Source organism: Equus caballus, chromosome X (assembly GCF_041296265.1).
Source record: "Equus caballus isolate H_3958 breed thoroughbred chromosome X, TB-T2T, whole genome shotgun sequence".
Lineage (NCBI taxonomy): Eukaryota > Metazoa > Chordata > Mammalia > Perissodactyla > Equidae > Equus > Equus caballus.
In genome coordinates, this window is record NC_091715.1 from 119256986 (window position 1) to 119279235 (window position 22250).

General features: G+C 39.7%; 1 protein-coding gene across 9 annotated transcripts in view; it reads left to right on the forward strand.

The window, feature by feature from the left end:
- Window positions 1-22250, forward strand: part of GRIA3 (glutamate ionotropic receptor AMPA type subunit 3) — a 272512-nt gene that overhangs the window by 236168 nt on the left and 14094 nt on the right. For 4 of the 9 annotated variants that reach the window (XR_011434854.1, XR_011434853.1, XM_070257725.1 and 1 more), the window contains exons 13-14: window positions 11269-11516; window positions 12078-12192. Coding sequence is in view for 7 of the 9 variants with exons in the window: in XM_070257725.1 (XP_070113826.1) it covers window positions 11269-11516; window positions 12078-12192 (363 nt within the window). In the remaining 2 variants the exon portion in view is untranslated. Of the gene's footprint in view, window positions 1-4238; window positions 6989-11268; window positions 11517-12077; window positions 12193-22250 lie in introns of those variants that run through there. The other 5 variants (XM_070257723.1, XM_070257724.1, XM_070257728.1 and 2 more) reach the window with 3 other exon arrangements.

The window sequence follows — 22250 nt, forward strand, 5'->3', positions numbered from 1 at the left end:
ATGAGCTGGCTTTAAGAGAAGTCTTCAGATTAGTTCCAGTTCGCCTTTTGGGAAACTAGCTCTCCCAAAAAAACACTAAATGGAAAATGTGGGCTTTTCTTGATATCCTTGAGCAAATTGCTTCTTTTTTTCATTGCTTTTTCCCCTTAGTATAAAAATAATTCTTGCTCTAAGGACCTGAAAGAAACAACCACTGAGGAAACTCAAAATATTATAATTCCAGGATAGATTTTTCTCCTTAATAGAAAAATATTTGTTCCTCTCATTTCCTAGGCCCTAGATTGTCAGGATTGGCCTCTACATTACAATGATTTGATTTAAGGATAACAAGAGTATTGAACTTCTCTTTTAAATATCTTAGTTATAGAAAATAAAAATACAATTAGAAAGTGAAATTCAATTGGTCAAGGGCAATAGGCTCTGGATTGCTGCAGATGAAATTTCATTGAAAAATAGAACTCTAGCAAGCTGAGGGAAATGACCCTAGAGTGTTCAATAGTGATGGCTGATTTGGAGGCAATACATTGCTTGGGAGTCAGAGAATTTGAGGCTTTTCTCTAGTTAGTAGTAAAAGAGCGTGGCAGGCACACTTTCTCTGTGGCCCGTTCTCTGTACTGAAAATAGATTCTGCAATTTCAGGTGAGGGGATGTAGTTAGCAAAGTCAGCTTTTCAGTACATGCTCACACCTCTCCCTTAACCAGTTGATATGTCCACTATTAGGCTATGTATGATAGGCTATGATATGCCTTAGCTATGTTTTGATCTTTGCTGAAATGCAAGTTCTCTCGCAAGGGGATCACACTGTAGGTTGTTTTCCATCCTTTATTCCTCAGTGGGAATGTTTCCAATCCTCTTCTGTGAGCAGGGTGGAGTGGGGGAAGGCATCTCGTACCTGGTAAGGCAAATGGGGAAGAGGTGGGACTGCCCAGGTGGGGGAGTGAAAAATGAAGAGTATCAGAAACAATAAAAGTTGATTCAGTCTTGCTTGATAACAGCCCTAGGTAGTCCATATTTATGCATTTTCATTCTGAAAGTAAAGAGAAAAAAATAATTTGTTGACTTCAAGTTTAAAAAGTGGGGCTTTTGTGTGGGTTAAGGGCAAGACACCTTGGTCTTCAATCTCACATTTCAGGGACAGAATAATAGAAATATCATGCCCCTTGTAATTATGCTAAAGTATAGACACCATTTCAAGCAGAATTTACGTGGACTTGGTCCAGCTCTAGCATATGATTTCCAACCATCCTTAACCCACCTGAGAGCAGTGTACTGTTTGCAAGCACAGACTCTGGAAGCTGCATGAGTAAGTTCCCAACTTCACTACCTACTAGCTGTATGGCCTTGGGCAAGTTACTTAACTTCTCTGTGCATCTGTTTCTGCACTTTTAAAATGGGATAATAATATAATCTATTTCATAGAGTTGTATTACATGAGTTAACACATGTAACACACCTAAAACAGAGCCTGGAACGAAGCATGGGCTCAATTAAATGTTAATTATTATTGTTTTGCCCACTTATTGGTGGCTCCACCAAAGCCCATAAAGCAGAGCTTCTCAACTGTGTCACTACTGACATTTGGGGCCAGATCACTGTTGGTTGTGGGGATGTCTTGTGCACTGTAGGGTGTTTAGCAGCATCCCTGGCTTCTATCCACTAGATACCAGTAGCACTCCTCTCCCCAATTTGTAATAATAAGAAAATGTCTCCAGATGTTGCCAAATGTCTCCTAGGTGGAAAAATCATTGCTCATTGAGAGCCACAGGGGTAGAGGATACTGTGTCCCTTCCTCTATTTCCCCAGAATAGAGCAATAAGACCTCAGAACCATTTTCTCCAAGAGTTTGTTGACTGGCTTTCAAAGTCATATTGCCATTGATGCTACTTTCAACCCATTGGAATATTCTTAGTCTGACTTGGCAAGAGAAGCAGAAGACAAATCAGAATAGTAATCGGACTTTGCATGCCAGAGAGGGATACTAGAAAGGTCACTGAAAACTTATCTGGGTTGTCACCTGCACCTTTAGAAAGGAAACATCTGAAATAGTACTCTTTGAGGTGGAAGGAAACCTGTCCCTGGACTTTCAAGCACAGTGTGAAAATGTTAAGCAAAGGCATTTGGAATGAGTACCTAAGGTTTGAGAACAAAACTCGATGTCCAGGCAAAAGGTGACCTCCAACTCCACTGAAGTTATCTAAAAGCCTAGCCCCCAAAATAACTCAGCCAGGATGGTATCACACCAACAGAAAAACTCAGAATAGAAGCCAGTATTTCTTTCCCCTTCTTCCCCCTGCTTTCACCAATACATAGTCACACGGCAGTTGCTGATTGTCTGAGGCAAAAAGAAACTGACAAGCAGTACTTGTCTGAACGTTTAGAAATGTGCAAACTGAAGTGAAGGAAAGAAAGACAATGAAATTGGGGTTTCCGTCATGCTTTAGAAATGAAATCATTTCCTGTGTTCCTTGCTTCAAGTCAAAATGGAAACCATTTCCTTTGCTTTAGGGGAAAAAATTATAAAATTCAATGATTCCTTTATCCAAATGCACTTCATCAGAGCTACTGATTTCTTTAAAGCAGATGTAGAAGAAAAGTATGTGTCAGTTGCATTTGGCAAGCCAGATGTGTTCTTCGTCTTCTGCCTCAAATTGCTCTGATTCCTTCCTGTGTGAAATGTGGACACTAGGGGCCTGTAACAGAGTTACAGTGTGTGACAAGAACATTCACTTATTCCAGTGCCTTAATGGGAAGGGATTGGGGTTAATTTACAATTTACCTTGATTTTAAAAAAGAAACAGCTTGAATAAGAAATTAAAAAATGTTTTTGAAGGTGAGCTGCTCTCTTTTACCAAAAAGGATGTCAGTGTTAGAGCTGAAGAGGCTGGGCTTGTAGTGGGAGAAGTCTGTCTGTAGCCTTGAATTCAGCAGACTTGGACAGGCTCTCAGCTTTGTTCCTCATGAGCTGTGTGACCTGGGACAAGTTATTGAGCCAGCAGCAATCTCCGAATTTCTATACAGGAGGCCCTTCAGGGTGGCATTCTGGTTGGGACTTATCTGGAGACTATGTTTGCAAAGCAAGCACACAGTTTTTCCCAGACTTGTTTGTTTGTGGTGGATTGATGACAATGAGAGGGTAGGCTAAAGCCTCCTGTGGCATCTCTTGGCATTGCTGCTGTGCTTACCCTCCCCTACCCTCGATTTCCTCATCTATAAAATGGGGATTTATTCTTTCATTCAACAAATATTTTTTGAGCACCTGGGTGCCAGACACTGTTCTAGGTGCTGGGGATTAAGCAGTGAACAAATAATACCTGCTGGGCCTACCTCACATGGTTGCTGCGGGCTTGAGATGATGTGATGATGTAAATGAGATGATGTGTGTAAAATCACCTTGGCAACCAGAAAGCCTTATGCAAATATAAGGTTTAAAGAAATTCAGCTATCTCCTGCTTCTGGTTGTGAAAAATTCAAGGCTTCTCTGAATAAGAAAGGGAACTACTTGAAAGGTTGTAGGATGAACAACACTCTAGCCACAAAATCCTCCCCTTCACAGGCCCAAACCAAGTGCCTGAAATTTCCACTGTCAGAGTCACAACTTAAAGAATTTCTATAGACATGAGACTTAGAACCACGTTGAAGAACTTGAGAATGGGCCCATCCCATCCAGGCCTTGCCTTCACCCTGTTCTCCTTCCCTGCCCACCTCACTAGGACACAAAAGTACCTTGTCCTCTTCCAATGTCATTAAACACTAGGAAAGGCAAAGAAGAGGGAGAAGAAAGAAGGGGAGGTTAAAAGGTCTCAGTTGTATCACTGGCTTCCTTTCCTCCTAATACCTTGCCTTGCAAGGGTCACCTGTCCATATCCCAGTATTTGAGAAACTCAGTGAGGCAACATTTGCTCCTGAATGTTGGGGGGGGGGGCACAGGAGGCACACAGTGGGTCTGCAAGTGCTCAGTTCAGGCAGACAGAGGCCCAAAGCCACTTTTTGAATTTGTACCAGCTATCAATGCTACCTGAACCTGTATCAAAGGCAGAAATTTCAGAGAGAGATAAATAACAGAATAAAAAGCAGATTGTTGTTTTTAATGATATTCTCTTAATTAAAGGTATGATCTAGAGAAGAAATTGACCAAATTATTAAGCAATAAATAGTCCACAATAAACTTAGAGAAGGCAAAAATGAGTGAGGGGAAAGTATTTTTGTTTGAAACTTTTGCCATTTTTTCCTTTCTTAGTGTCTTGTTCACAGGGATGACCTTCTCCAGCCCCTAAAGGACACCTTTGACTTATAATATCAGTGAACACCTCCAGAAGGACCAAGACTACTGATGCCAAAAAAGGGATACATGATGGATCTCCGAGGAAGGAGGACAGTGAAATCGGGGAAGAGGGGGAGAGGCTGAGAACCCAAAGTCAAATGTAGCCTCTCTTTGACATGTCTGTACAAGGCTAGTCTCATACATAAAGTGATGGAAATGGACAATATAGACACGATGGCAACAGTGGCCAAAAAATAAATACATAAATAAATAAATATGTAAAAGGGGCAAGAGTCCCTTTTGAGGAACAATGGGGTACAAAGTACCTAAAACCGTCTTCCCCTGACCTTTCCTTCATTCTATTCTCTCAAATTATTCACTCAGAACACATTGTACACGTTTAGGGCATAGAGATGTCGTAGACACCAACATTCTCTTTGCAAATTTTGTAATACTTTGTCTGCTATCTGACAGTAAATTAATACCATAAGTGAATTAGCAGATTATGCCACTGTTGACAATTATGCTTCCAATTTATTGGTCTGTTTTGTTAATGCAGTTAATTCTTGCCTATCAACGTATCTATATATGTCTGTTAAATCATGTCAAAGTGAAAAATTGTGCTCGTGTCCAGATCATGACAAGAGATAGTCTCATTGTCCTTTGTGCTAATGCCACTATATCAACCATATTGTGGTCAATTCTGAGGGCCACATTTTAGGAGGGGCTTTGAAAACGTAAAAAAAAATCTAGAAGATGGTGGCCAGAGGAGAGAGGGATAAATGGAATACGAGTCATAAAAGTAAAAACCGAAGGCCCTTAAAACGTTTAGCCTATAAACAAGACAATTAATAGGTGACATGATGATAGTAGTCTTCAGGCTGTACATCACTTGGAAAACAGAGCATATTTTATTCTGTATCAATTCAGAGGGCAGAATTAGGACTAGTGGTTGGAACAGCAATTTTTTAACATTCATTCCTTCCACAGATACATAGTGAGAGTTTCCTAAATGCCAGGCATTATGCCAGACACTGGGGATGCAGAGAGAAAAAAGACATATCCCTACTCTCAAGGAGCCCAGATTGCACTGGGGATGACCATTACAAAGCAATATAATCAGTGCTACCTACAGTGGAGAAATGGAAGCAGAGAGGAGAGACTGCCCAATTCAAGCAGAAGGCAGAAGTAGGATTGGAGGGGAGAGAAGTTCTCATGAAAGATAGCAGCCAAAAAAAAAGAATTTTCTATCAACTTAAACTGTCCCACCATGGAGCAAGCTACTTCCGGAGCCTCGTCTGAGCTAGGAAGTGCTCACCACTAGAGGCGTTTGAGCAGAGACGCCATTGCTCCATTGGGTGAGAGGCTGAACCAGATGGTTTTCAAGGTTTCTTCTATCTCTGAAAGTCTATTACTCTACTGACTTCAACTGGATGTTCTATTGACCAAGTGGATATTCTAATTTCAATCTTAGGGAAGCAGAAAATTTCATTCACCAGGTCTCCCCAATAGCAGTGTTCTGGTTAATGAAGTTTTTAATATATGAACCTCAAATAAACTACAAAACATAAATTTACCCATTTTTCCTACACCAAGAAATTTTTAAAAATTCAAATGATGATTTTTTTTTAAAGATTTTATTTTTCCTTTTTCTCCCAAAGCCCCCTGGTACATAGTTGTGTATTTTTAGTTGTGGGTCCTTCTAGTTGGGGCATGTGGGATGCCACCTCAGCATGGGTTGATGAGCAGTGCCATGTCTGCGCCCAGGATTTGAACTGGTGAAACCCTGGGCCACCAAAGCAGAGCACGTGAACTTAACCACTTGGCCACGGGGCCGGCCCCAAATGATGATTTTTTGTTGATGGCAGACCATGGGCATTTACCAGGGAGATGTCTAGAGACCCAAATATGTGAATAATACTTGAGCATATGATTTTCTCCATAAAATGAAGTAATGATTCCATAAACATGGGACTGAAGTAATTTATAATACAACTAAAACAAATTACACTTTATGTTACTATAAAGATATATAATGTTTTTCTGCACTTCCTGTGTGCCAGGCACTATACCAAGTGAGATGCATGTATTAACTCATGTAATTTCTCCCAATAAACCTTTGAAGTGGGCACTTTAAAAGGATTATCCCATTTTATGGATGAGGAAATTAAGACACATAAGGGCTGGATAATTTATGCACCTAGAAGGGGGATTCAAACCCAAGTAGCGTGACTCCACATTCTCCACCACTGCGCTATACAGTTACCTTGCACTTACCTGGGTCTACAGGAATACTTTTATGCACAGTGACAAAGAGTAACCAATACCATTGCAAAGAGATACAAGGTTCGAGTGGTGGCCTATGTGCACTCCCTAATCGCTTGATTCCACACACCAGCCTCGCAGGGCCCAATTTTCAAATGTTCACCTCAACAAAAAGGCAAATTCCTCCGTATCATTGACCTCCATGATTTATTACAAATAGTTGGAACAGTGACTGTTGAATCCATGAAAGCTAGAGCTGTACTTTATCTGATGTTTTGGATTAATCTGTTCTTCCTCCATTCATGTATTTCTCCTTTTGGATTTCATTTGCTAATCATCTAGTGGTGCTAAGAGAATTTCTTGTGAACTCCCTGTATAACTGTTGTTTATTCATTCTTAGGTATAAAATGGTGTTCTGTGGAATGAAATAAATGAATTGTGGCGGATTGGAGAAAAATGAACTTGCTGTTACACATCCTGTCCATAATTTTTTAAAAATTTCTCCCAGATAATTGAGCTAAGGTTCAATCCCTTTTATTTCCTTCAGTACTTCAGCCAAAATAAGACAGACTGCAAAAAAAAAAAAATGCTGGTGATATTTTTTTTCTTATTTTTTGTCTGAATGTTATACTGTCACTTAAATGCTAGTTAGGAATATAAACACTTCAGCTTAGTTTTTCTCTTGTGAGCCCTTTCTTTTCCCCCTTGTAAGCTCCTTCGGAATTCTGTCATCAACGTGGGCCCGATCATTTCTTCCACTAACTAACTTTTCATTTACTGCATTCATTAATATCTGCTGCATGTACACCACACACGTTTAAAGTGCCCATTTCAAGCACTGCCATTTATTCTCTTAGAAATGCATCATTACCTAAAAGAATAAACCTTTCAACCTGTATCAGCAATCAAAGCGCTCAAGTAAATGGTGAAATAAATGAGTCCAAATTATAGTGCACTCTGATCAGAATTCATGGACCCCTTTGCCCTTGGCTTATAAATTTATCTTTAGAAGCAATGGTCTGTTTTCAAATAGTGTAAGAGATAAATTGTTCTAACCCCCTCCCTCTTTCACTCAGGTCTGATTGGCCCAAGATGAAGAACACAAAATACCTCTTTGTAAGTGCGCAAAAAGACATACCCACCACAGCATTGTCTATAATGCCAAAAAAATGGAACTGACCTAAGAGTCCTCCAATAGGGGATTGAGTAAATAAAGTATAGCATATTCTTAGATTGAAATGCTATGCAGCCATTATAAAGGAGATAATTTTATTCTTGTAAAAGTCTAAAGAGATGCAAGGGAAGGATAAAGACCAAATTCAGTATAGTGGTTACTTTTGGCCCAGAGAGAAGGGTATGCAATTAGGAAGGGGTACATAAGCACACTTCAACTAGCTTCATAATGTTTTATTTCTTAAGTTTTGTGGCAGGTACACAGGTGTTCTTACATTATTTTTTATATCTTTCTATACATCTGAATTATTTACTATTTTTTAAAATTCTATGAGCAACCAACTAGGAAATTCCTACTGAAATAAGTCATTGAGAATCTATTTCATTATGATTCTTAGAAGTTGTTTTATGTGTCAAATGAGGCTAATGTGATATGAAATGAGCATAAATGTCAATGGACAAGATTTCAATCTTAGAAGGCCTTGATTATTAGGGGGGAAAGTTATTGGTGTGGACGTCAAAGGCAGGCTAAGTGGCAAAAAAAAAAAAAAAGGATTATAAAGCATATATCCTGAATGGTTTAGCTGGAAATTGGACCCAATGATCTTTACAGTAACTTTATCTTTAGAATTCTATAGAATGAAACTAGTGCTGGTAGCCATTTTTCACCAATCTTCTGACACCTTTGACCAACAATCTAGTTTTCACTCTGATCAGGCCTAATCTTCAGTTATTAAGCAAATATATCTTGAGTGCCTACCATGTATCAGGCATTGCACTGGCTGCCAAGAGGGCTACCAAAATGAATCAGGCATGGATTTTGTCCTCAAGAGCACCCAGTAATGTGGGGAAGACAGACACATAGCCAACTCACCGTAATGCAATGCAGTAAGCTCTATAGCAAAGATAAAAGCAAAGTGCTTTGGGAAGACAGCAGGGGAAGCACTTCTGTGGAGGCAGGAGAGTCAGGAAAGACTTCACAGAAGACGTGGTATTTGCTCTGGATCTTGTAGGATGAATAGGGATAATTCAGGGAGAACCAAAAGTATAACCAAAGGCGTAAGACATGAAAGTGAAAGCATATTTCAGTGAACAGTGAGACGTCCAGTGTGACTGGACTATAGGAGAGTGCTGTCAAGATCATAAAGACGCTTCAGTATCATACATAAGAGTTGGGATTTTGTCCTGTAGGTATTAGGGAACTATCAGAGGATTTTAAAGAATGAAGTAACTTGATCAGATTTACATTTCCGAAGGATCACTGGAGGATAAATTGAAGAAAGAGATGAAGCTGGGAGAGCAGTTAGGAGGCAATGTGGTCCAGACCAAAACCTGATGGGAGCCTGCCCCAGGGCAATGATAATGAGAATGGAAAGAAAACAAAAGGAAAGATCCTACAGGCATTTCTGTGTTAGAATAAACAGGGCATGACAGAGGCTGAGAAAGGAGTAAAAACCAAACTTTCCAGCTTGGATGTCAGGAGGTTTACTGATAGAATTTGGAAAGAGAACCAGGCCTTACAAGGAAGATAGTAAGTTTAGTTTGGGAACGTTTAATCTGAAAGTGTCTATAGGACCATCAGATGGAGATATGCATCAGCAAGTCTTGTTTGTTGTCTTGCCAAAACATATCTTGAATCCAACCTCTTCTCTCTCCCTCCACTGCACCCCGCCTAGTCCAAGCCACAACCGTCTCTCCCCTGGAATATTAGAATAGCCTCCTAACCAACCTCCTTGCTTCCACTCTGGCCCATCTTGTAGTCTATTCTCCATATAGCAGCTAGAGTAGTGCTTTAAAAACTTCAATCAGATCTTATCACACCCCTCCTCGAAATCCTCCAATAGTTTCCTATCACATATAGAATAACCCCAAACTTTTTACTGTGACCTACAGGGCCCTACAACTTATGTCCTCTGATTATCCTTCTAAGCTCATTTCCTACCATTCTCCTTTTTGCTCATTCAGCTTCAGTCATATTGGCCTTTTTGGGGATTTTTTTTTTTTTTGCTGTTCTTTATGCAAACCAGGCATATTTCCATCTCAGTGAACAGTTTCAGTGACTCAGTGAGGGCCTCAGTGAGGGTCTGACTGCCATAAACACAGTGTTTAATTTGCATGGTGATAGCTCTGGCAGTTCCAGCCCTCTGTAATTATTTGAGCAGGTCCAAACAGGCCTCAAGAAAGAGCAATGCAGCTGGCCAAAGTCTGGAGAAAAGCAACTAAATAAAAATCAAAAAAGTTGAGATATGGGCCAGTAAACCCCATAAAAGGAAACTTGAAAACATGGTATGTATGTTTATAGTTTCTACCATGCTATCTTACCTATAGTCAAATACTGCTTTAGAGTTTTTCTCTAGGATTTTCCTTCCTAAGAACCTATCTCCCAATTCAATTGGAAGTCACGTGGTCATGACTTCCATGACCATGCTTCCTTTATATTCTCCAAAATGCCTAACAGAGAGCTGTAAGCATTTAGTACATGTTCTAAGGCCCACCTGAATTGAGATGAAATTTAATGGAGTTAAGTTCAAAATTCAAAAAGGTAAAGATGAAGGAAACTTTGTTTGGTAGAAAGAACTAACAGTTTTGGTTTGTCCTCAACCTGAGTTGAGGAAGGGACTCTCTTCACTCTATTATATTCTTTACACCCCCAGCAGAGTGCTTTATATATAGCAGGTCCTCAATAAATATTTTTTGAAAGGGTGGATGAAAGACTAAATACATTAATGCATACTCAGGCAGTGTTGATAGAAAATAATGCTCCAATGACAAGAAACAGTTTTTCTTTTCATTCTGTCCTTGTCATATATCTGGGGTGCCATGTTTATTTCTAGGAACTCCAAATTAAGAGAGACATCGCAAACTAGAATCCTATGGGAAAAAGACCAAAATTGTAAGGGTTCTGGAAATAGTATTAAACATCAGTAGAGTTTAATCTAATGAAGAGATGAAGAGGGGGCGTAACAACAGCCTTGCAATATTTGAAGGACCGTTGTGTAGAAGAAGGAACAGAATTGCTTTGCATAGCTCTAGCAGATAGTACTAAAGCGTGGGAGTTATAGAAAAACAAATTTCAGTTCAGAATAAGGAAGTACTTTCTTACAATAATTAATACCCCGTGTTGGAGTGAGCTAACTAAAATGGTTGTACATTCCCTTCCAATGGGCTTTTTTATCAGGCAGGTAAAGGGTAATCAGAGAGCAAGATATTACAGAGGAGATTTCTGAATTGAGAGGAAGATTGAACTAAGAAAGTGTTTTTCAAACTAGATTCCAACCCATTGGTATAGCCATGAAATCAACTTAGTGGGTCTTGACTAGTATTTATTAAAGTGAATTAGAATACAATAGAAACTATGTGAGAGCATCACACATAGCAAGGATGAGTGTGGTTTTGAAAAACTTATTTTGGAACCATATTTACATAGGTATGAATGTACCTACTGGGTCACAGCATAACATGCTTTTCTTACTCTGGATTACGATAAAAAATGTTTGAAAACCACTGCTCTGAGGCCTCTTCCAATTTTCATATCTGGTAGCTCTAAGAATTCTTCTCTCTGTTGCAGAGGTCCAAAATTGCTGTCTATGAGAAAATGTGGTCTTACATGAAATCAGCAGAGCCATCTGTGTTTACCAAAACAACAGCAGACGGAGTTGCCCGAGTGCGGAAGTCCAAGGGAAAGTTCGCCTTCCTGCTGGAGTCAACCATGAATGAGTACATTGAGCAGAGAAAACCGTGTGATACGATGAAAGTTGGTGGAAATCTGGATTCCAAAGGCTATGGTGTGGCAACCCCTAAAGGCTCAGCATTAAGGTGGGTGGAATAATATAACAATATCCGTGTTGTTATAGTATTCCACCTACCCTGATGCATTTTGTTGTCATTTTCTTTCTTGTGGATTTTGAGGTAACTTTTAAAAGTTTAAAACCTACAATATTCCATGGAGTTAAATAAGACGGTAAATTATGGTTTCATCTATTTAATGCATCCATTTTTTTTAATGTTCTCTCTCTGTGTTGTCCTCTCTGACTGTTTGTTGCTGTTTTAATTTTACAGTTCAACGGCTTTTTCAATTTAAATGGTAAAAGCCAAGTTATGGTGCCATATGTGACGAATGTTAATTGCATGGATGTGGTGTTCTTGTTACTTTTTTTCTCAAAGACAATTTCCCCATCCCGCACACTTCAGTTTTGAGCAAATGTTATCCTCCATGCCACCTTCCAATATTTAACCCTGTATTTGCTGTACAGACATTTTTATAGCTCCACGTTCTGTGAAATTTAGCCAATTTGTCCTCTTGTGCTCCTTTTTATACGTTAACGATTTCCTAAGCATTTGTGCATTTTCTTACAAGTTATGTTTTATCGTTTCAAGAAATGCTGTTAACCTGGCAGTATTAAAACTGAATGAGCAAGGCCTCTTGGACAAATTGAAAAACAAATGGTGGTACGACAAAGGAGAGTGCGGCAGCGGGGGCGGTGACTCCAAGGTCAGCCTCAATGTCACCACAACCGGGTACCCTTAGTGACGAGTAATCGGCAAGACTGTTATCTTATTATTGAGGAGAGAGCACAAGACTCACACATCAAGTGGAATGACCAGGTTATTCCTCTGCCTGGCAGCTTTGGGAACCAGAAAGACTTCAGGGCACTGCCCACGTTTTTGATCTAACTCGGGTCCCTTCTTAAACTCCCAGACAGAGGCTCCCCATCCATATCCCCTCCCTCCCCTCCCACACCAGACTGCTTGCCTTAGGAAGGCCATGGTGTGGGATTCAATGCCCTAGGCTTTCAAGAGCCCAAGCCTTTTTTAAGACTATCCCCGCCTGCCTCAGATGAGTGGTGAGAGAAATCAAATTCATCTACTGAAAAGTCAGGTTACCAAGCCTTTTTTTTCCCCCTAAGGTATGTTGGTGGCTTACAGAGCTTGGTTGGTTGACTAGAGTTGGCTTCTTCAATTATGTGTATGAGTGACGAGATGTTGTTCTCTATATGTGATGGCCTATTTAAGCTGGCCCCACTTAACTTGAAAGCAAAACAACAAGCTCGGTTTCAAGTTAAATGGGGTCTTTCTTCAATAGGCCACCCCATATATAGACTTTGCAAAGACATTTTGTATAGTTAAACAAGTGCGCCGCCTAACTGTGATATTCTGTGTGTATGAATCCATGATTTGGCTTCTCCTTAGCCATGTTCTTGGTTCAGGTAGGTCTAATAGTTATCCAGGCTACCATCATGAGAAAATTCATCTTACTTGGCATTCCTTTGGCTCCTTAATCCTCTTCTGGGCTAGAAAGAATGAATAGCTTTCATCCAAGCAACAAGAAATAGGGGCAAGCTCAGAAGCCACAACACCAAGTGATGGAAGGACACATTGGGTAAGTACAAGAGAGGACCTGAGAACAGAATCCTCCGTGGCCCAAAGGGCATGAGAACTATATTGAAGCATGTAAGATCCACTCTTGTACGAGCAAGATACCATAGGCTTCTTAAGGTGAAGAGCAGTGTTTCCCAACCACAGGCCAACAGACAGGCAAGCCAAAAATTTTCTCCTTCAGAGACAATGGTTACACCTCTGTTCCTCTTTCTCCCTCTCCATTCCTCAGGATCCTGACGGAAAAGTTAGTTTGCCAGTCTGCACTATAATATAGACTTGGAAACACTGGTACAGAGCAGTTACAAAGAAATAAATTTAAAAACAACTTTTTTCAGCACATAATCTTACCAGGCGTTGGTGAGGTCTTTACTATAAAACCTTGATTAACCCGAACTCACCTAACTGGTACCCCAACTAACTGAACTCCCCCCCCCCCAGTACTCCACATTGATGAGAAAACAGCAATAGTACCAAAAAAGAAGACTGCAAGGAATTGATTTTTTTTTTAAATCACTTGCCAAGTGATGACCTGTGGTTAGGTCACATTCAGCTCTGTCTCCTGTATCTTCTCTCCATCTGGATTGACCCGCAAACATTAGAGAGCTGCTTCCCTGAGGCAAGAAAGTGGATACAAGCATTTTGAGAAAAAAATGTTATTGGCCAAGAATGAAACAAAATGAGTATTCTTAATGAAATTTCCATTCATCCCTTATGGATTCCAATTAATCAAGGTTTTACTATGTGTCAAAAACCAGTAACTTCCTTTCCCACCAGTATGAACTGATGACCTTGACAGTTTAGCCAAGCTTTTGGCTCCTTTGAGTTTTGCAATGGCTAACCTGATGCCTAGAGTATTTAGCACCTTCTTCCTGGTCTTTTGCTCATGTTTTTAGCAGACCACAGAGAACCTAATTATAGCATTCAAGTGAGTTGCAGAATGAAAATTAAGCTGGATTGGATACATTGTTCTATGATTCATCGTTCATAATCAGCATGGTTAAAAGGAGCCATGGACTGTATCAAGATGACTCTAAAATATCCACATGATGCCAAGTACCCAGAAGTTTTCAAATGACCAGATGTTTGATGTTACATAAACAAAAAAACTGCCTGAATTTTAACTTTTCACCCAAATGTGTTGGTGTCATGAAGACCCCTAAATCTTTAGACCAGCTATTTGCTAATTACAACGAGCAATCAAGCTTTTTTTTTTTTTTACCTCAGTTGATACTGCTGCAAAGTCAAGTAACTTTATTGCCAGCCCATGATTTCCACATTATCTGATTTTTGATATGTAAATGGAAAACTATTTCAGTAGATACTAAATATTTCCAACTTCTTTGACCATAATGCTACCTGCCAGGGATCTTTCAAATCACTTTTTTTGGTCATTACTCCAGCCAACCTTTGAAATGTCAACCCCTTTCTCAACTACGGATAATAGTATGATGAGTGCCGCAAATCCAACGATCGCTTATTCTGTTTCTGGATTATCAAGGAGCTTGCCTTTATCTTCTTCCTTCTTGCTATCTGCTGTTTTCTGAGAGTGAGCAAGAGAAGGGGCAAGAGATGAACTTGAATCTGCTTTACCACTCGTTAGTGGTAATGCCAAAAACAAATCAATGAAGAAGAAGGTAGAAAAGGCAGTGAAACCTCATTAATTTGGAGCCCTCTAATTTATAATTTGTGACAAACTGGACAGGGGCTACAGTCTACAGTCTAACTTCATCAGGGTTGTGGCCTAGAGAGGTTTGTTAAGCAAATGGAGAGTTTAGACTAAATTGTCAGTTGAATTTTTCCTTAAGAGAACAAACGTTTTGCACATGTTGGAAGCATTTACTACATATAATCATATTCATTACAAATCTATCTGCTAAAGTAGTTCTCAGGAGGACCTCCACTAAGGCAATGTTTTATAGTGAGTTTGAATTACAAAATAGACTTAAAGTAATAAAACTGTCATACTTCAAACCTATTTTGTAATTCAACACTTTCTCATTCAGACATCCTTCCCCTCTGTTAGTCCAAATCAGTGAAGTTTAACTGCATTAGTAAAACGGCTTGAGAATTACACTTCTTTGTTGTATCCCATCCCCAGTTAACATGACAATTGACTGTCGAATATACCATCATTAAACAAAGAGAATGAGACCCAGAGATGGTGATGACTTTGAGAAGGTCACACAGCTAATGCTGTCACAGATCTCTGCTCAATTTCAGGGTCACCTCTTGTGATAATATTGCAGACAGCAATTCATCACATCTGCTCATCCAATGAGCAATGTGAATCTGATTGCATGTGATATATTTCCATACAAATCAGATTCATTCTCAACTACCTCGGTTACAACGAGGCAAATGGCATGTTTAAGCCATGCCAGCCCTCAGTACCGATTACTAAAGACGACAGTAATCACAAAGCCTGACATTTATGAGTGCTTTTACTTTTTCACAAACACTTCCACACCTATTATTTCTGAAAGCAGGAGAGGGAGAAAAACCTGTGTTACTTATCTCTCTGTCTCTCTTCTGCAACATTTAAATAATGATAAATGGGCAATTATGTTAAATTGTTGACTTTCCCCCCTTGCATGAGACATTACACATTCTAAGCCTACTCTCAAAAAGTTACTATTCTATGGAAGGAACCAGCAACTTTTCAGGCTGTTTTAAATGTGCATATGCTTAAACTAATGAAATAGGTTTTCATTTTAATTTCTGAATACAAGGAATTAAGACAAGGTCAGCCAGTAAGGTAGGCCCTGAACCAGACCTACAGGCTAAAACTAAAAACCAGCTTGGTTTTACCAATTTCCTAAACCTGGGCTAACAGAGCCTAAACAAATCAGACTTGACGTTCCTTGATGGACTATAAATACGCAGGCAAGGATCATGGAAATTAGAGCTGTGGTTTGGGAATTTTTAACCTGCAAATCACCCTTTTGTGTTAGTGCTTTATTACAATGTGTGTGCAAATGCAGTAATTAAGAGCCAGTAGGTTGTTTCAGCGATAAACTCAGATCACCAGGGGTTTGTGACACAGCCAGGGAAAGTCTGTTGCTGTGAATCACAGCAGAATGGGGATTTAGCTGGTGAATTACCACATAAGCACATCAGCCTCCCTTCACAGCTGCCTGTCTCCTCAAACTTTCCAATTCTTCTGATCTCCCCCCCGCCCACCCCGCGCTTCCTTCCCTTAATCTTGGGAAAGGGACAGCAGCTTAGCTTTCGTGTGTAGTCTTACCTCACTAGAGGAGGTCTGGTCAGTGAAACAAACTATCTGTGACTGGGTGACAAGGTGTTATAAACCCTACTCCACCTCACCCCGGAATTGCCCTGGCTGTAGTTCTATCCAGGGATTTAAATAGACTTCCAGCATCCATATTTTCCAAGGTGAAAATCAGCACACTGTGTGCTTTGGGGAACATTGGAACAGCATGTTTAAATGGAACCATTCAGAAACCCTTGACTGCAATGAGAGTTGCACAACATGTGCCTTAGCTTGTAAGGTGTGTGGGGAAGTAAGGGATGAGGATGAGGATGGGACAGCAGTTAAACTCCCATTAATTAAATAAATGGTTGGATGATCTTTATAATTTATAGAACATTGATAGAGAATATTGATGCAGTTTTATTATCTTTAAATATAGGGATTAGAATAAACTAGCCAACGTGATTCTAGGAAAGAACTTAGGGAACTTGTTTTAATAAATTCAAAAAATGGCTTGCAATTAAAATTAGTTGTGTTTTCTTTCACATGGGTGCTTTTAAAATACCCAAAAAGAGTTTGTTCTCTTAAGAAATTCAAACATGTTCCTATTCCTTATCACTAGCAATCTTTTTTTAAAATCCCGTGCATTTGCTTAGCAAGTCTTCTACTGAAAGACAGTGAAAAATTATACTTTAGGACAGCCCATTTCCAAATGCCCTCCGCTTCCTCTTTGGTGGTGCATAGATGAATGAGGTGGTACTGTGTTTTCCATATGTATAAATGAGATCTTCAGTTTTGTGTGTATTTCTTCTTCTTCCATGTATGTCTACAATTCTCCTCTCCTATGCCACCGTCTCTTAACCACTTCTCTTCCACACCCAGAATTCTTTGACATTCTTGGGCCTTGGGTAATGGATGTGAATCTGCATCTGCCTTTTACCTGCAACAAGATGGACCTTTTATTGGCAGGAGCCATCCCTAAAGGTAGACATTTTGGATACCCAGGGTTAAGATGGATCCCAATGACTCTTTATTGACACTGTTATGTGTGTAGGCAAGAATCATTACAGATCGATGGCACTTCCTGGGTCTTAGAAGAAGTTCCCGTGAATCACCGAGACTGGTTTGAGATCGAGGAGTAGGGTGAGTATATTATGCTCTTCGTTGGTTTGCATGTTTCTGTGCTGGTGCTGCCTCCTGGAAGTATGAAGAACCTGACGGTTTTCTTTCCTAGTAGTGACTAAATTTGCTCCTTGAACTTACTCAGGTCTTCCTCCCAAGAGCAAACCCTCACTTTCTCTCAAGTGGCTGCTTCAAGCAAGGGACATTTTTGCCTTAAGAACTGAACCAGTCCAGTGACTGCCAAAACCATTGATTTTGCCAGATGGTGTTAAAGAATAAATTCTACCACCGGAAAAAAAAATTGTAATCCAGAAAGAAAACATGTTTAAAAATTAATCCATCTAGTGATTTTTTTTTAACTGACTGCGTGGCCTTAACATGGTTTCTATGATTAGGACATGATTATTTGCCTTGGGTGTTATCCTGATAACTTGAATGTGTTTCTTATTGACAAATAATGACCAAATATCCAACAACAGAGCTACAGAAAGAGGAGCAGGAGTGAAAAGCCTGAAGGTAAGAATGCTGTTATACAATTACCAAGAGGAAAGACGCCGTTGCAGGGGCAGAGTGAAATGGTGTGTGTCTATGCCCTTTCTGCCTCTCTAAGACCAAATCATTTGCTTTCCTTTCACTTGGAGAGAAGGTTATAGAACCACACTCTCTGAAAGGTAGGACAACCATGTAAAAGAAACACAAAAGATTTGAAACGATTGAAATACATTCAATGAGGGTGGGAGTTAAGATTGGTGGAACAGGGTGGGGGCAGATTTCTTTTATGGAGAACAATTGAAATCCATTCTCTTTTGACTTTCTAGAGAGCGGTATAGCATTTGGCCCTTGGCACATGAGACAAATCCTCATTGGTCAGAGCTGGCAAAAGTGTGGTCCAAGTGCTAAATTCACCTTAAAGCTTAATTTCATCTGGCCTTGAAGCAAATATTTCTCAAAATATAGACATAAGGCAATACCATACTTTGCATTTGAAAAAATAGAGAGAGACAGTAAGAGAGAGAGAGACTGACTCTGCTAGTATGTCCTGTCTGGCATCACTGCTGGAAATGCAGATAAGTGGATGCTAGAGTGTGCGCTCCAAGAGGGTGGTATGTGCCCTAGCATGGCAACCAGATCTTTCTGGTTTCAGATCTGATATATAGACCCCATTTGTTGCAATCTATTGGCGTGTAAGCTAAGACTGATTCTTTTTCTATGGGTCATGGTCAAGGGAGGGCTATATGGGAAAAAAGAAGATGCTGGTGCCCATCAGATTAAACTCCAATGAATATTTTCATTCAGGCTAGAGTCAGGGGAATGAACTAGATATCTTCAGAAACACTTGTCATGTGAGTTTCTGGTAAAGATCAGTTTCTATCTTCTCAGTCTATGCTCTCTTTCTTGATGTGATTGGGATAAACTAAAGAAAACACATTTATAAATAATAAAACCCAAACAAATTTGATAGTTTGAATTTTTAATGGATCTTAAAACAGAGTTTTCAAGTGAATAATATAAATTTTGTACTTGGGAAAGTATCTGTGGCCACATTCTAACCAAAACTGGCTTCTCCAGAAGCTTAGCATCTTCTCTGAGCCCCTTCTCTCTGTCAGGGACAAATTGAGAAAGAAGTCTTCCCAGACAGATTGGGTTATGTGAGGTAGTCCACAATCAATAATGATTTTGGATTCCTGTTCTAGAGGAGGAGGTTGGACAAAGGCCCAGTTTGGCAGAAATCCATCAGTGAAATTCACAACCTGTGGGATCAAGGGATCTAATACTTTGAATTCGAGAGGTTATCATTTGGAAATGCACTCGATTTACCCACATATCTCCAAGTGACTTCTGGGTCTGCTTCTTTAGCACAGATGCTCATCAATAGGTTTCAATCACTAGCATTGTTAAGCCCGTAGTAAAATGACTCACAGCTTTCAACTCCTAATGTCATATGCATGCATTATTAAATTTGCTCTTTGCACTTACATTAAATTATGATCTCATTAGCAAGGAGTTAAATAGGTTTGAGCTACATTTGTGAACTACATAGATATAAATAGTCTCTCAGAGGGAGCTTCTAGCAGCTAAGCACTGCATAACAGCAAATCATTGTAGCTGCCCCTGTGGAATGAGGGTCGCTTGAGTGGCCAAAGTCCAGTAATGCCAGCAATCATATGTGCATGCTCCCAGGTTGTGGAGAAAGCTCGGGCTGACCCAAGGATAGAAGGATTGAAATAACTTAAACCCTCATTCTCTTATAATCCTGCATCCAGAAACTCCGGTGAAAAGAAATGGATAGAAAGTGTTTTTAAAGGGCTGCAGACACTAGTGTAGTCTAGGGCATATTTTGAACTGCCACAGCCTCCAACAGCTACTAAATGAAGAGGTAAATCCCTTCACTATACATTTCCCAAGGTAATCTACAGAAAATAATACAGAAGTCCTTAAAGTAAATCCTTTCATCCAGCAAAGAATCTTCTCTTCCTTGGTCATCAATTGGCTTCAACTTGATAAATCAAGACCCACCTGTGCAGAGATGTCTGTAGTTGCCTGCCTGTACATGCCTGTGATTTCCTGAGTGATGCTAGGAGTTCTCCAGAAAAGGCTAGGGAAGCAAGTGAGCGATTGGGAAAGATGGCTTGTCACCATGAAAACCTGAAATATCTTCAGTAGAAAAGCCAGTGAAAGTGAGGATGGCCTTCTTCCCTCCACTGGGCCAAAGATAATTCTCAAAAGTTGTTCAAAAGAATCACTAGGTACAAAGAAGCAAGTATTAGTAACTTGGAGTGAGGTTTGGATGAGGAATAGGGTGACAGGGTGGGCTTCCAGCTTAGGTTGTGCTAAGTTTCCATTTTCATTACCCAGGTATTGTGTTGTTAGAGCAGGTTTCTAATTAACTGTGCAAATACACCACCCTTGCTCATATATTTCTTTTACTTCTCTGTGATCTCCTTGTCTTTCTCCATAACCTATATATTTGCATATATATCTATCCCTCCTAAGAGCATCACTGAAGATCTTATGGCATCATTAATTAAACAGACATTTGCTCTTTAGATGTCCCTGCTCAGAAAGGAGAAATAAAGGCACTTAGAGCAGAATATCTTAGTCTCTCAGACGGACAAATTGTACTACACCCTGGGTTTCTATATTTTGCAAGCCCGGAGCCACATCCATAGTACAAATTCTTATCTCAACCCTTCCAGGATCACAATGGTAGAATGGAGGAATCAACTTAGTCATTAATTCACAAAGCCATTTTTACTTCTTTTCCGCTATGGGGAAACTCAGCACCCTCACATCACTCTCTCCACATTTCTTTGTTCATAAGAAAGAATCCAACATGGCTCCAAACTACCTATGTTAGGTATTTCCTGAAATCAAAATTGAAAAATAAATTGGACAGTTCTTTAGAAACATATCAAAAATGTTACTTTGTTTTTTTGGAATAAACAGTTTGTACTTTCACAGGAAAAAAATGGTCTTCTTATCCTAAAGCTGTCTCCATATGTAATGTTGGCTATTGCTAACATAACTTTAAACTTTGAAATGGGGGTTTGGTACCTCCCAGGAGCGAGCCGGGAACCTAGACAACTGCCACCTGGGGCTGGATGCCTGGGATTAGTGAGCACAGTCCTTTGTAGCTGAGTTACTGCCAGGTGTGGATGGCAGAGATAAGCAAAACTTTGTATCACCCAGTTATGTTTTCTTCAAAAATAGAACTCATTTTCAAAGCATTATGAATTACAATACTACCCCTATTAAGAAAAATAGATACCACTCAATGACTGTTCCCTACGCTCAGGAATCATCATTCTGCCACAGGTCAGCACTACCTTCTCATCCTTTTCAATGACTATATAATTCACATTTGCTCTTTCTCTCTCCATCTGATCAACAACCCGTATACATTTTTATGATGTAGATGCAGTAAACCATTTTCTTCTTAGGAGAACTTTATATTGTTTTCCCTCCTGGACATTTTTTAAACAACATGGAATAAAGAGTTGGGGTTTGTAAATAGTTACTCTTTGCTTCATTTCTCATTTCTTAGGAAGCTTTGTATTTTAACAAGGAATGTTGCTCAAACTTAAAGGTTTGCAATTCTCATGGTGGAATTTCAGGTACCAGTGAGGATAATATTTTCGGACAGGGGGACGTTCCCAGACCCCGTGAAATTACATCACACAGCTCTCCTGTTCTCTCCCTAAGCCTGCTGACCCATGCCTTTGACTTGGGAGGGCTCTACACAGCAAAAGTTCATAGCAAGCCCTTCAGAAGGGAGAATACCTGACTAATTTCCATGATAGGAATCTGACCTAATTTGTTTAATTCTTTCTATTCTCTATTGAGGTGAGTACAATAAATATTTTTGACTTATAATTCTCTTAGGTGCCAGTTAAGGGCCTGCAGTAATTGCTCTGGGACATTCTCCTGGAGACGTGTTGCTGCGCCACCATGAAAAGCCCCAGCTGCAAGATATGCCCTTGCCGGGTTGATAGTTTTTTGGAGTATGGTGGTCCCCAAAGAAAAAATTCGTTATGAAACATCCAATCCTGAAGAATAAAAATAAGGAGGGCTGCTACCCTTTTGTGTGTTCCACTGGAAAATGCACAGTACAGAGTTAGACATATTAATTTGCCTTCTGGCCTGCCCCATAATTTGTTGTGCAGGCTTGAGTAAATTGCTTAACCTATCTGTGCCTCAATTTCTTTACTTATAAAGTAGAGATCATAAATCTGCCTTCTTAGAGTAATCATTAAACTTGACCAATAATGATTATTATTATCATAATTAGGCAAAGTACTAAGCCGAAAAACAGAATACTAAAGGAGAGTTATCTGTTC